We start from the raw sequence: 14,414 nt of genomic DNA, 5'->3' as shown, positions 1-14,414 counted from the left end.
ATATTCATTACTACTTCAATATTAGAGTAGCCAAGATTAGGGTGTGACAACCTAATCTCTTTGTGGACGTAATATTGTTTAGTAATAAATGTAAGTGATTATTATTCTACCATTTTAGAACATACACTAAAAGGAGGATTTTAGAACTTGGTGTTTAGAGTTAATCAGAGTAAAACATAAGAACTTGTCTAAGTAGTTAAAATTTATAAAGAAGTTGAGAAATATTTTCCTTATTCAAAATGATCTTGTCTCCTCAAGAATTTGTTAATATGTAGTTTATGTTTCTTGTTAAATTGTTTATGTGCAAAACAACAAAAACCCATCAAAATATGTTTACTCATTATTTGTGCTTGCACATGTTCATATGTTCATTCTATTAGGCAATTCCTTGTGGTTCGACATAACCCTATACTATTAAATCTTGAAAGAGGTGTAATAGGAGATTGCTTTGATACCACTAAACTGGCGTTACAATTTATTCTAATAAAGCCAAGATGGGGCAAAAAAGGAATAACTTATTTACATGATTATTAGAAGTAAGTTGTAACTAGAATATTCTTAAAACCATTATACCGGCGTTGGAATTTATTTCAACAAAGACGAGATGGTGAACAAAGAATAAAACTGAGTTCACTTACTTAATCAAATAAAAAGAAAACACACCGAAATGAGAAAGGGAAAACCTAAACCTTCCTTCCTCGAAACCACTTTCAACAAATTGGCCCCGCTACCATGGAATTACTTAAATAATAGAACATTTCATATTTATATGTCACTCATCAAATAATTGTTTATAAATTTATTCTTGCTTTTGTACAAATTATTTTAATTTGTACAAAGATTTATATTATGATTTCTTTACATCCTAATATCTTTTCCTTTGAAAATAGACAAAACAATTTGTTTTGATCTCAATTTTCAGAAATGGACCAACATGTTGATTTACAACAAGAAATTGAGCAATTCACCAAAGAATTTCAAATCAAGCTCAATATGGTCCATCAAAAACTTCAAGATCTACCTAAACAAATAAAGCACATCAACAAAGCAAGTTTTTGGTGTAATGATTGTGCAAACAACCAAAATGTCTATGCCTTCCAATCAACTCACAGTTATCATGACGAATTGGAGAAAATTCTCAACCAGTTCATGCAAACTACTATCAACCATCAGCAGACAGAACACAAGTGATGCTCTCACTAAAATAGAAGAACAAATCAACAACTTGACAAGAACTCATTTGGTTAATTCAGAATTTTGTGAAAGTATTACAACTCGAAGTGAGAAGATAGTAGGTGGAGTTGAAAAACAAAAGGAGAGATTAGAAGAAAAAAATAAAAATAAATAAGAAAAAGAAAATAAAAATGAAAAAGAAAAAGAAGAGACTAGTGGGGTAAGAAAAGAAAAATAACAACACCCACTAGTACAAAAAAATATACCCTACCTGGTAGCTCCACTAAAAGCCAAAAAAGAAGAACAATTTGCAAGATTCATGGAGATATTCAAAACTCTGCAAATCGATATCCCATTTGTTGAACCCTTGGAGCAAATGCCAATTTACTCCAAGTTCATGAAAGAACTGTTATTCAAAAAACAGAGTTATCAGGAAAAGGAAGTTGTTTCACTCAATGCCAATTGTAGTGCTGTTCTTCAAGCAAACATTCCTCATAAATCAAAAGACTCAGGCAGTGTGACCATTCCTGTTACTATTGGAAATGTGTCCATAGGCAAAGCTCTCGTTGATCTTGGAGCCAGCGTGAGTTTGATGCCACTGTCAATGATGAAAGGAATTGGAGGAATACAATTAAAGCCTACATGGATGTCCTTGCAACTAGCAGATAGATCCATTAAATATCCTGAAGGGGTTGTAGAGGATGTTCTGGTCAAAGTGGAAAAATTCTTGATCCCGGTTGATTTTGTTGTCATTGACATTACCGAAGATACGGAGATCCCACTCATACTAGGGAGACCCTTTATGAGGACATCAAAAAAGGGGATTGACATGGAAAATGGCAAATTACTAGTCCGAGTTGCAGACAACAAAATTGAGTTTGACATTTTCCATGCAATGCATCATCCAAAGGATAAAGGGCAATGTTTGCAACTAGATGTTGTTGAATAAATTTGTGCAGAACACCCTCAACCTGACAAATCCTTGGAGATGCAGGAAATTAAAGTGGAGGAAGAAATCATCAAACACTTGTATGATGAATTGTTTCTTCACCAAAATCCAAGTGGACCAGCATAGAAAGAATCATAACTGGAATTGAAAGAGTTGTTGTCACATTTAAAATATGTTTTCTTAAATGGAGAAGCCAACAATCCTATAATTATCAATAGTAAGCTGTCCAAATTGGAAGAAGAAAAACTTATACAAGTCTTAAAAAAGCATCAAGCAGTACTCGGATGAACATTAAAAGATCTCAAAGGCACCAGTCCATCATATTGCATGCACAAAATTATGATGGAAGATGATTACAAACCTTGTGCTCAACCACAAAGGAGACGTAATCCGGCAATGAAGGAAGTGGTAAGGAAAGAGATTGTGAAAATGTTAGAAGTTGGTATGATTTACCCCATTTCGAATAGTAAATGGGTAAGTCCAGTTCAAGTGGTGTCGAAAAGAGGAGGGATGACGGTAATCCGAAAAGAGAACAATGAATTAATTCCAACCAGAGATGTTACTGGTTGGAGAGTTTGTATCAATTACCGCAAACTTAAAGCCGCCACAAGAAAAGATCATTTTCCCCTACCCTTCATGGATCAAATGTTGGAAAGATTATCCGGAAGAGCCTTCTACTGTTTCCTGGATGGGTATTCTGGATACAATCAAATTGTTATGGATCCACTGGACCAAGAAAAGACGACATTTACTTGTCCATTTGTTGTTTACGCATACAGAAAATGCGATTCGGACTACGTAATGCTCATGCAACTTTTCAAAGATGCATGCTAGCTATCTTCGCTGATTTTGTGGAGAAATGCATCAAGGTTTTCATGGATGGTTTTTCTGTGTTTGGAGAATCCTTCGAAACTTGCTTGACAAATTTGGAAACAGTTTTGGAAAGATGCGAATAGACTAATTTGGTTCTGAACTGGGAAAAATTTCATTTCATGGTCACTGAAGGAATTGTACTCAGGCACAAAATTTCAGCCAAAGGATTAGAAGTTGATAAAGCTAAGATAGAAGTGATCGAAAAGCTGCCAACTCCAACAAATGTTAAAGGAATCAGAAGCTTTCTCGGACATGCTGGATTCTATCATAGATTCATCAAAGACTTCTCCAAAACAGTTAAGACCTTGTGCAATTTACTCTTAAAAGATTTTGTTTTTAACTTTGATGATTCTTTTTTAGAAGCATTCAAACAATTAAAATTATGCTTGGTAACTGCTGCTGTCATTACTGCAGCAAACTGGAAATCTCCTTTTGAACTAATGTGTGATGCAAGTGATTATGCAGTTGGTGCAGTTCTAGGACAGAGAAAGGAACGTGTTTTTCATGCAATACATTATGCTAGCAAAGTTCTAAATAAAGCACAAATCAATTATGCTACAACTGAAAAAGAACTACTAGCAATAGTGTTTGCATTGGAAAAATTTAGAAGCTATTTGATTGGGGCAAAAACAATTGTTTATATTGACCATGTTGCAATTAAATATCTTCTAAAGAAACCCGACTCCAAGCCAAGATTGATTAGATGGGTTTTTTTTGCAGGAATTTGACTTAGAAATCTGCGACAAATGTGGCAAAGAAAACCAAGTGGCAGATCATTTGTCAAGATTGGTGAATAAAGAAGTCGCGTTAAGAGAACTAGAAATAGCAGAAATATTTCCTGATGAAAAGCTATTTCAACTTCAAACAAGACCATGGTTTGCTGATATGGCCAATGATAAAGCCTCAAGTATAATTCCTGAACATTTTAATTATCATCAAAAGAAATTTTTTCTCAAAATAGTGAATCAATACGTTTGGGATGAACCATACCTGTTTAAAGAAGGAACCGATAATATTATTAGACGATGTGTTGATGAAAATGAGGCCCATAAAATATTATGGCATTGCCATAATTCGGCGTATGAGGGACATTATAATGGGAACAGAACCGCGGCCAAAGTACTCCAATCTAGATTCTTTTGGCCAGCTTTTTATAAATATGCCCAAATGTATGTCCAAAAGTGTGATGCATGCCAAAGGTCTGGGGGACTTGGGCGACAAAGTGAAATGCCTTTACAAAATATCATAGAAATATAAATTTTTGATTGTTGAGGCATTGACTTGATGGGACATTTCCCATCATCTTTTTCAAATGAATATATCCCATCATCATTTTCAAATGAATATATCTTGGTGGTTGTTGACTATATTTCCAGATAGGTGGAAGAATTGGCAACACCCAAAGCTGATGCAAAAACTATGGTAAAATTTTTGAAAAAGAATATTTTTACTCGTTTCAGCACACCAAGAGTATTGATAAGTGATGGGGGATCTCATTTCATAAATTCCCAATTAGAATGAACCCTAAAATTTTATAATGTTAAACCCAAGGTAGCATCACCTTATCACCCACAAACCAATGGCCAAGCGGAGGTATTAAACAGAGAGTTAAAAAGAATTTTGGAAATAACAGTCTCTGCTTCAAGAAAAGACTGGTCACATAAACTGGATGATACTCTCTAGGTCTCTAGAACTGCATTTAAATCACCAATAGGCAAAACTCCATATCAACTTGTTTATGGCTAAGCTTGTCATCTACTAGTTGAATTGGAGCATAAAGCCTATTGGGCTCTCAAATTTCTAAACATTGATTTGAAGTATGCAGATACTAAAAGACAGGATCAATTACATCAATTGGAAGAAATGCGGTTCCAAGCATATGAATCTTCAAGACTTTTTAAGGAAAAAACAAAGAAGTACAATGACTCCGGAATCAGAAAGAAAAATTTCTATCAAGGGCAAAAAGTACTTCTATTCAACTCAAGGCTCAAAATACTTCTAGGAAAATTTAGAACCAAATGGACATGACCATTTATCATCAACGAAGTAAAAGAATATGGAGCAATTGAGTTGAAAGATCCCAAGACAAAAGCAACTTGGGTGATAAACGGACAGAGATTAAAACCTTATTTGGGTGATGTGGTAGGCTCCATCATCAATGAGCAATCAGAATAGTCTCGTCCAAAGTCTGATGTCAAGCTAATGACGTTAAAAGAGCGTTGACTGGAAGGCAACCCAGTATATGGTAAATATTTACTTCTTTTATCATTGTTTTCTTATGTTAGTAATTTTATTTTTAGAAAACTAAAGAAATTTTTAAAACACATCAAGTAAATCCCAATTTTTTTTAAGGCTTGAGGACAAGCCTTCATTTAAAAAGGGGGACAAGAAATGATGTAATTTAATTTTTTTTCTTGATTAGATTGTTTAAATATGTAAAAAGTAAATTTGTTTGTTCAAAAACTCAAAAAAATTTCAAAAACCGAAAACAAAATGGCTAAACAATTTTTTTTGAAACATGATCACATGATTAGAAAATGTTAAGCATACTTTAAATTAAGCTTTGGTTGAGCAAAATGCGATATATCTTGAGATATATGCTAAACTTTTGTGAAAAAATCATATAATGTCATAACTTGAAATTTTTGTAAATTAAAAATTCAATTTTATGTAACAAGATCTTTGCAAACAATTTTTAAAATTAAAAAGTGTGAATCCAAACCAAGTGAGGGAGTGAGCCAAACACATGAGATAATCAAAGTGAGAATCAACATTTGATTTGTCTAATTAAACTTCTTTAAATCTTTAAATCTCTTAATTGCATAAGAATGATAAGAAATGATCAAGGCATGTCTTTGATTAGTTTAACCAAATCAAAGGCCAAAAAGTCCAAACAAAATTAGGAACATCCTTTGATAAGCCCCTTTGAGCCAAACAAATGAAATAATTTTTTTCCAACTATCCCATGAAACCAAATCTAAAAAATGTTCTAAAATTTTAAAGAGTAGTTTGAAAGGATTAAGTTGGGGGGGAATTGGTGGACTTTGCTTCTCAAAAGAAAAGAAAAACTCAATCTTTACAAATTAAAAAAGAAACAAAAAGAGATTGAGAAAAATAGAAGCCAAGGTTGAAAAAGTTAAAGAGGTTGGAAAAAATGATTGAAAAAAGAAGAGTAAAGTATTCCATTGAGAAAAATTTCAAAAATGCTCTCTTTTTAAACTTAGCCTTGAAAATCTAGAAAACCATTATCCAAACAAAAACTCATTACAACCAAAATGAAGACCTTAGTGATCTTTGATTAATTATGCAATTTAAGAGAATATGTGAGACAAAGAACAAATTCAAATTACTATAAACAAATGCTTGAAAATTTGAGTGAAACACTTACCCTTCAAAAGTTCCAACTTTGAACTTGTGTGCAAAGAAACACTTTTTGGTTAAGAAAAATATTTGCTTAGGTAAATTGTTACACATTTTTTGATAAAAAAAGCATTGAATTCTTGTTTGAAGCATTATGTGTCAAATTCATTAATCATTAAAAATCTCATTGAAATTTATTTTTGACATGCTTATACATTTGAAATCATGTTCATCATTATTATTTTTTAGCCAAATTGATTTCGGATGAGTTTCACCTTTTGTTTGAGGACAAACAAAGTTTTAAGTTGTGGGGAGTTTGATAAGTGACAGACATACCTAAATTTCATACACTTTTATGGCACTTATCTTAAGCATAATTGAGAAAAACCAACTTAAAACAATATTTTTTGTATAAAATATCACAATCTTGTATATTTATGTGTGTATTTCTTTTTTATGTATTTTGTAGGATTTAGAAAGAAGAAAATAAGAGAAAAAAGACTCATGGTAAAAAAAGACTCATGGTCAAAAAGAAAAAGAAGTCAAAATCAAGGTGCTCAAGCAGGCAGCTGAGCGTAGACCAAGCCACGCTAAGCTGACCTGGACACCAGCCTGGCCTAGACCAAGCTGCTCAAGCAAGCAGCTGAGCGGACCTGCTTGGCCGCTCAACTTAGCACCAGACTAGTCCTGACACAGTCAGAACTAAAGCTTGACAGGGTCAGACACGAGCTTGGCACATGCCCAAGCTGCTCAACAAGCAGCTTAGCGGTGCAACCAAGCAGCTCAGCGGAGAACTAGACTCCTGCCCAGATCAGCAAGTACCACGCCACATCCCAGTCAGCATGGTCAAAGTTGTTGAACAAGCAGCTTAGCGGTGCAAGAGGTGTGCTAAGCGGTGTGCACCCAGACTTGACTTAGCCATCAAGCAAACCATGATGTCACCATTGAACTCACCTCAAGTAGCCCACCATAGAGAATTTAGTGTAAAAATAAGAGAATGGGGTGAGGTATTTATAGGAGAGCCTCACCTTCATCAAATCAGAAAATTTAATGCAAAGTAAGTAGATTTAGACTAGCATAGGTGATGTATCTAATGATGGTGGAGTGAGAGAATTTGTTGAGTGATTTAGGGGCTTTTGAAAGATTTTGCATTACTTGTGTAACAAGTAAGTGACTCATGAAATGATGACTTCCAACTTTATTGATATGATGTAATTTCCCGATAAATGTCGTGTTCGAATATTTTCCGATAATTTCGTCCGGAAATATACAATCTCCCAATATAGGAAATTTGCCCGAAACGTCGAAACTTGAATTTCGAGGTGAAAAATATCTAGAGATGAGTTACGGACAAACTTGGTGTCTATTTTCACTAGAAATAATATTTCGAATCCAACGGCAAAATCAGAATTCGATTATGAGTTACGGAACTCAAAAACTGGGCAAAAACGCGATAAAACGACCCGAAATTGTCTCGGAAACTTTTATTCTCCGAAAATATTGAAAAAATAGGGTAAGCAAAAAAACCTTAGTACAAGACTAAAACTCAACTGAGGTTTAGCCTAAAATTAATTTCTATAATTAATCCATTAATACTAATTACTTAATTAAAAGTGCTCTGAAAAACACGGTGTTACAGATTATGTAAGGAATCAAGCTCTTTTCCTTCATTTGTCGCTTTAGCGACAGTCCCTCGCCCAAGCGAGGGACAAGCAGTGATTGAGGCCTCTTTTCCATTAATTGTCGCTTGGGCGACAGCCCCTCGCTTGGGCGAGAGACATTCTTCCTGCTTGGGCGAGGCTGTGGCTCAGGCGAAGGGTGCAGTGTTCAAAAACCTCAAACTTCTCCTTTTTCTCCTCTTTTTGTATGCTTCTTATTCTACAATTGACATAAGCACATGTAAGTTCCTAAACAAGACATAATTAAACTAAGTTCTTGGGAGTTGTTTGCATCATGACTACATACTAAGTGCCCCAAAATCATATACATTTCATTCATAAAATGACACTTAACAAACTCCCCAAACCTAAAATCTTGTTTGTCCTCAAGAAAAGTAACAAGGTTAATTTCAAATCAGAGGATCTAGTTTTTCAACAAAAAAATCATCCAATCTTGGCAACAACTAAAATCATTCACTTACTTTTCACAGAGACCTATTTCATGATCAATCATAGTGGTCTAAGTTCCAACTGATATAGAATATACATGTAGTTCAATTTTAAACAGAATAACAAGAATAACTATTCAATTCAATCAAAGAAACTCTCTCATGCTCACAGGTTAAATGGTTTACTCGCTTCTTTGCTGGATCCAAATAATTTGACTTTGTCTTTCATTTCAGTCAAGTCATGTACACAAGTTCAACCATGAATCTCAAGGACTTAACATAAGGTTTCAATGGGCCTTACTACAAAGATAATTGGTTTTTCTAGGATACAAAGATGGAGGTAGATCATTAGTACATATTTACCTATCCTTCTTTTGTTCACTCTGAGGTTCACTTGCCAATTTCCTATACTAACTCATTCTTTGTTATCAACCATTTTGGTTCTCCTTTTTCAATTGACTCTTTTCTTTTGAGTCTTCACTTTTTTGCATGATTCGTGTTTCATTTGATTTTCTTCTAATTCATTTCCTCATGCTTACCATTAACACATGATTGAAAAATGAGCCTCTTTGATTCAATTCCCAACTCAGATACACAAACTAATTTCCATTGCCCAACATAATAGTTAAAAACCATATGCACTAATGATCTTTCTCCATAGGTATGGGAATAGATGTATTTCATTGTGGCTTGGGTGCATGATTTTCAAAAAAAAAAAAATTAACTCAATGGGGATACAAGAATTAAGTTCATGATTCATAAGGATTGGCTTTCTGGCTATAGCTTATCTATACTAGACTAGGCCTTAGTCATCTCCACGTTATTCCATGCTTAATGACAACAAAAATTCAGGTAAAGTTAACTGATGTAATCGAGCAAAGACACTCATCCATGTTTTGGTGCACTCTCTCTCACCAAGTTGTAGGCCCTATTCCTTTGATTAAACTGCTAATTATTCAACTTATTCAGTCTGTGTCCGATTCAACATTCACATCATGAAAGTAGTTAAACTCATAACCCTAATCATTTTCAATCACGACTTTAGTTTGTTTTTTTTAGCGTGAAGACATAATTGGACTAAAACAGACACAATTGGACTAAAACATACACAACTTCATTTAAAACCAGACACAACTTCATTGAACTAAAACAGTCTTACTGAACTTGATACAAACAAGACTAACACAACAACATATTACACATTACGACTAAACATACAACTTATACTATAAAACATAAAACATAAACATAATTAAAATAAAAGAACCAGTTTATTGTATTTTCAAGCAATGTTCATCATCACTTCATTTCTTCATCATCATCATCATCATCATCATCATCATCATCATCTGCATTGGAATCAGATGATCCACCATCTCCTGCATCCCCTAGAAAAGTAGGCATGACCCAAAGCCATGGATACTAGACAGTGAAATCTTTGGGGCTCATCCAGAATTTGTTGTTTGGATATTGAATCTGATCTACTGCATAAAAGCCCTGCTGTTGGTGCATCTGACCCTGTCTGAGGATATCATTCAAGAGTAGAACATGATACTGAAGAACAAAAGACAAAATGCACTTATAATTGTTGACTCATGATGGAAAAGTGGAGTGTGTGCATGTCTTTTATATAATGATTTATATACAACAAAACTGGTATAAATAATAAAACAACACGAAAACAGTAAAAGCTAGATTGCCCTCCAGGTAGCGCTTGTTTAACGTCATTAGCTCAACACCTATTTCTTTATGTGTTTTCGAGGTGGATGGTTGTGGTGAGCCGCTCGACGTCACCACCCAAGTATGGTTTGACAATTTGTTCATTAATTATCCAGCTTCTTTGAGATGTTGGATCTTGCAATTTTGTCGCTCCATCATTTGTCTTCAAGACTTCAATCAATCTTTGTTCTTCCCCAGGTGATAAAGTGTTGTTGATCACCACCGATTTATTACCTCCATCCTCCATAAATGCATCCTTCAAATTTGAAGGCAACATTTTCATTTCCAATTTCTGAGCTTCAATATTCTGCATTTTGGTTAGCTCCTCAGTTTGGACCTGCTGAGATGAAACCTCTCGGTGTGCACCTAGCTCTGCTACACACTTTTCAATGCTCTTATCCTCTTTAGCATTTATACATTCAGGTGTAGCCATCAATGCTTTCTCTAAAGGATTGCATTTGTGTAGATGTGTGTCATTCATGTATAGGTCTTCACCGACATCTACTCTAAAACAATGTTGTTTGTCCTTTGGAGGATGCATGGCTTCAAACACGTTGAAGTTCACTTCATCATCTTGCACCTGAATTTCAGCTTGCCCTCATCAACATTAATATTCACCCTGACAGTCTTCATGAAAAGTCTCCCCAAAATTAGAGGAACTTTTGCATCCTCTTCAATATCCATTATCACAAAATCGGGTGGAAATACCAACTTGTCCACCTTAACCAGGACATCTTTTGGAACCCCATAAGGAAATTTCATTGATCTATCTGCAATCTGCAGAGTCAACCTTATAGGTTGGATTTCCAAATCTCCAATCCCCTTCAACATAGACAAAGGCATGAGATTAATGTGGCACCCAAATCTAGTAGTGCCTTCCCCACAGATAATTCTCCAATAATGACTGGTATTGTGAAGCTTCTCAGATCCTTAGTCTTTTCAGGTAAAGATTTCTAAATTATTGCACTACAACCAGCTTCAAGTGTCACTGTCTCCTCAGAAAACTTCCTCTTCATTCACAACAGATCCTTCATGAACTTGGCATAAGTAGGCATTTGTTCTATGGCCTCCATGAAAGGTATATTGATCTGAAGGTTCTTGAATATATCTGTGAATCTTGTATATTGTCTCTCTTTATCTTTCTTGGAAGGATTATTGGGATAAGGAAGACTTTTCAGCTGTGGAAGTTCCTTCTTTTTCTTCTCACCTTACTCTCTTTTTTCTCCCTCGGCTCCTTTCTCTTTTTTCTCTCTTCTTCACTCTCTACATCCTCTTTATTTGGCATCTCTTCAAACTTAATTTTTTGTCCCTCAATCTCTTTTTCTATCAACACTTCCTCCTCTATTATCAAATTCTCACCAACATCCTTGCCAAACGCCTTTCCACTCTTAGTAGTAATGACTTTGAAATATTTCTTGGGATTAGTCTGAGTGTTGGTTGAAAAATGTTGGTGATCTGAATGCTGCTCTACCATCTGTTTTGGCAACTGACCCACCCGTGTTTCCAAATTCGTGATAGATGCTTCAATATTCTTCTAATTTGTCATTGAAACTTGCATGTGAAGATACAAGTGTGCATGAATGCGATATTGAAGAGGCAAGCATGCATCACATAATGTGTTGATGAAGACAAAGGACACACAAAGGTTGATGAAGACAAAAGAGTGAAGAAGGCAAAGAATTTTACAACGTGCATAAATATGAGGACAAGCTTGAGAAGATGAGCAAATTAACAAACAACAAAGTATCAACTAAAGTCAAGACTCAAGAGTATACAAGGCAAAGCATGCAAAAGAAGATCTGGGGGTTAAGTATTGTTTATATCTTTATTAGATCCTAAGTTGCTTGTTTAATAAGAGTCTAGGCTAAAATCTAAAATGAGACTTACATGCATACATACATGATTTACACACACACACACACACACACACACACACACACACACACACACACACACACACACACACACACACACACACACACACACACACACACACACACACACACACACACACACACACACACACACACACACACACACACACACACACACACACACACACACACACACACACACACACACACACACACACACACACACACACACACACACACACACACACACACACACACACACACACACACACACACACACACACACACACACACACACACACACACACACACACACACACACACACACACACACACACACACACACACACACACACACACACACACACACACACACACACACACACACACACACACACACACACACACACACACACACACACACACACACACACACACACACACACACACACACACACACACACACACACACACACACACACACACACACACACATGATCATATGTTTTGAATGCATTTAAAAAGTATTTTTAAATCATATTTTTAAATCATGCTGCATTCAAAGACATGTATCATTAGGTTATAAATCATGTAGGAGGTATTCAAAGACATGTATCATTAGGTTATAAATCATGTAGGAGGTTCATTCATCATTTGTAATATGTTTTAGAAAACCTTTAATCAATTAATAGTTGTGTTAATCAATTAACCCTTCGGCTGAACATGTTAATCGATTAAATGGTGAGTTAATCGATTAAGGCGATTAAATTGATAATTGTTTATGTTTTCTGTTATTTTGAAGAAACCCATTAATCGATTAAGGCTCAACATAATCGATTAACTGCAGTTAAAAATAGAACAATATATTAACCCAAGTTTTTCATATCGACCTTTCGTTCCACTACACCTAGTGAATGGAAAAACCAAAGAGAAACCTAGAAGTCTCTTGACCAAAGAGGAAAAGAGAAAAGTACAATTCGATTTGAAAGCGAAAAACATTATAACCTTTGCACTATCATACGATGAGTTCTTTAGAGTTTCTCAGTGCGATAGTGCCAAAGAAATGTGAGACACTTTACAAGTGATCCACGAAGGCACTAGTGAGGTCAAACGTTCTAGATTGAATATATTGATGCATGAGTATTAATTGTTTCGCATGTTTCCACATGAGTCTATTTCTGATTTACATAAACGATTTCCTCATATTATTAATCATCTCATTGCATTACATAAATCATTTGCCAAACATGAACTAACTGTTAAAGTGTTGAGATGTCTGGACAGGAAATGGCAACCCAAAGTGACTGCCATTATAGAGTCAAAGGACTTGGAACAAATGACGCTCACAAATCTATTTGGAAAACTTCAAGAACATGAGCAAGAATTAACACGTTTGACACTCAATGAACAAATGGATAAGAACATCAAAGAAACCTCCTTCAAAGCAACAAGATCAGATGCAAGAAGTCAAAAGGAGGTATTTGATGATAGTGACTCTGATTCCAACATGGATGATAAAGCCATGTCCCTCCTTATCAACAAATTCAGAAAGTACCTTAGAAAGAATGGAGGAACCAATGAGCTTCATAAGGAAGATGAAGATATTTCAATCAAGATGAGCAAGAATCTCAAAGACAATGAATCTTGCCATAAGAATAGGAAAGTAGGACGCATGAGGTACACATGCCCTACCACTTCCAAGAAGGTTGAACAAGATTGCAAGAAAGACTCTCGGGACATTAAAGCTAAGAAGGCATATATCATATGTGATGAACCCGGAGAGGATGATGCATCAACAAGCATCTCGGAATATGAAGAATCACACAAGATTTGTCTAATGGCTCAAATTCGAACTCTTGCGAAGTAAGTGAGAAATATGAGCCTAGTGAGGTATACTCATATGATTCTAACTCATATTACGATATCTTCTCACGTATAACATGCTATATGATGCTTATGTTAAAATGCATGAAGAACTTAAAATGTTAGCTAAAAAGTGCATGAATAGCTAAACGTTAATTTTAGATCATGAAAGGAAAATATGTGAATTGTAAAATTTCATTGATATGCTGAAAATTGAAAATGAAACCTTAGATGCTAAATATGCTAACTCTTCATGTGATTGTACTTCTAACTTAAATGTGACATCTATTTGTGAAAATTGCATTTGCATGAAAAATGAACATAATGTCTTGAATGATAAACTTGCTAATTTTACATTTAGTTATCACAATTCAAACAACTTACTTGCTTCATATAAAAATGATGGGATTAAGTCTAGTTTGGAATATATGCATGCAAATAACACATTTCACAAGAAACAAGTAAATGTTCTGAAAAATTCATATCTTGAATCCCC

General features: G+C 35.0%; 1 protein-coding gene across 1 annotated transcript; it reads left to right on the top strand.

Annotated features, from left to right (window-relative positions):
* On the top strand, positions 1,493-2,122 carry LOC109352921. Its single transcript, XM_019595105.1, has one exon. It carries the CDS (start codon positions 1,493-1,495, stop codon positions 2,120-2,122), a length of 630 nt encoding a protein of 209 aa, XP_019450650.1.

The sequence above is a fragment of the Lupinus angustifolius genome, chromosome LG07, assembly GCF_001865875.1.
Source record: "Lupinus angustifolius cultivar Tanjil chromosome LG07, LupAngTanjil_v1.0, whole genome shotgun sequence".
NCBI lineage: Eukaryota > Viridiplantae > Streptophyta > Magnoliopsida > Fabales > Fabaceae > Lupinus > Lupinus angustifolius.
This window is presented reverse-complemented; position numbering and strand designations above follow the sequence as displayed.

Bases quoted from the DNA above. Each gene is read 5' to 3' on its own strand.
- LOC109352921 (XM_019595105.1), top strand. From the start codon at position 1,493: ATGGAGATATTCAAAACTCTGCAAATCGATATCCCATTTGTTGAACCC.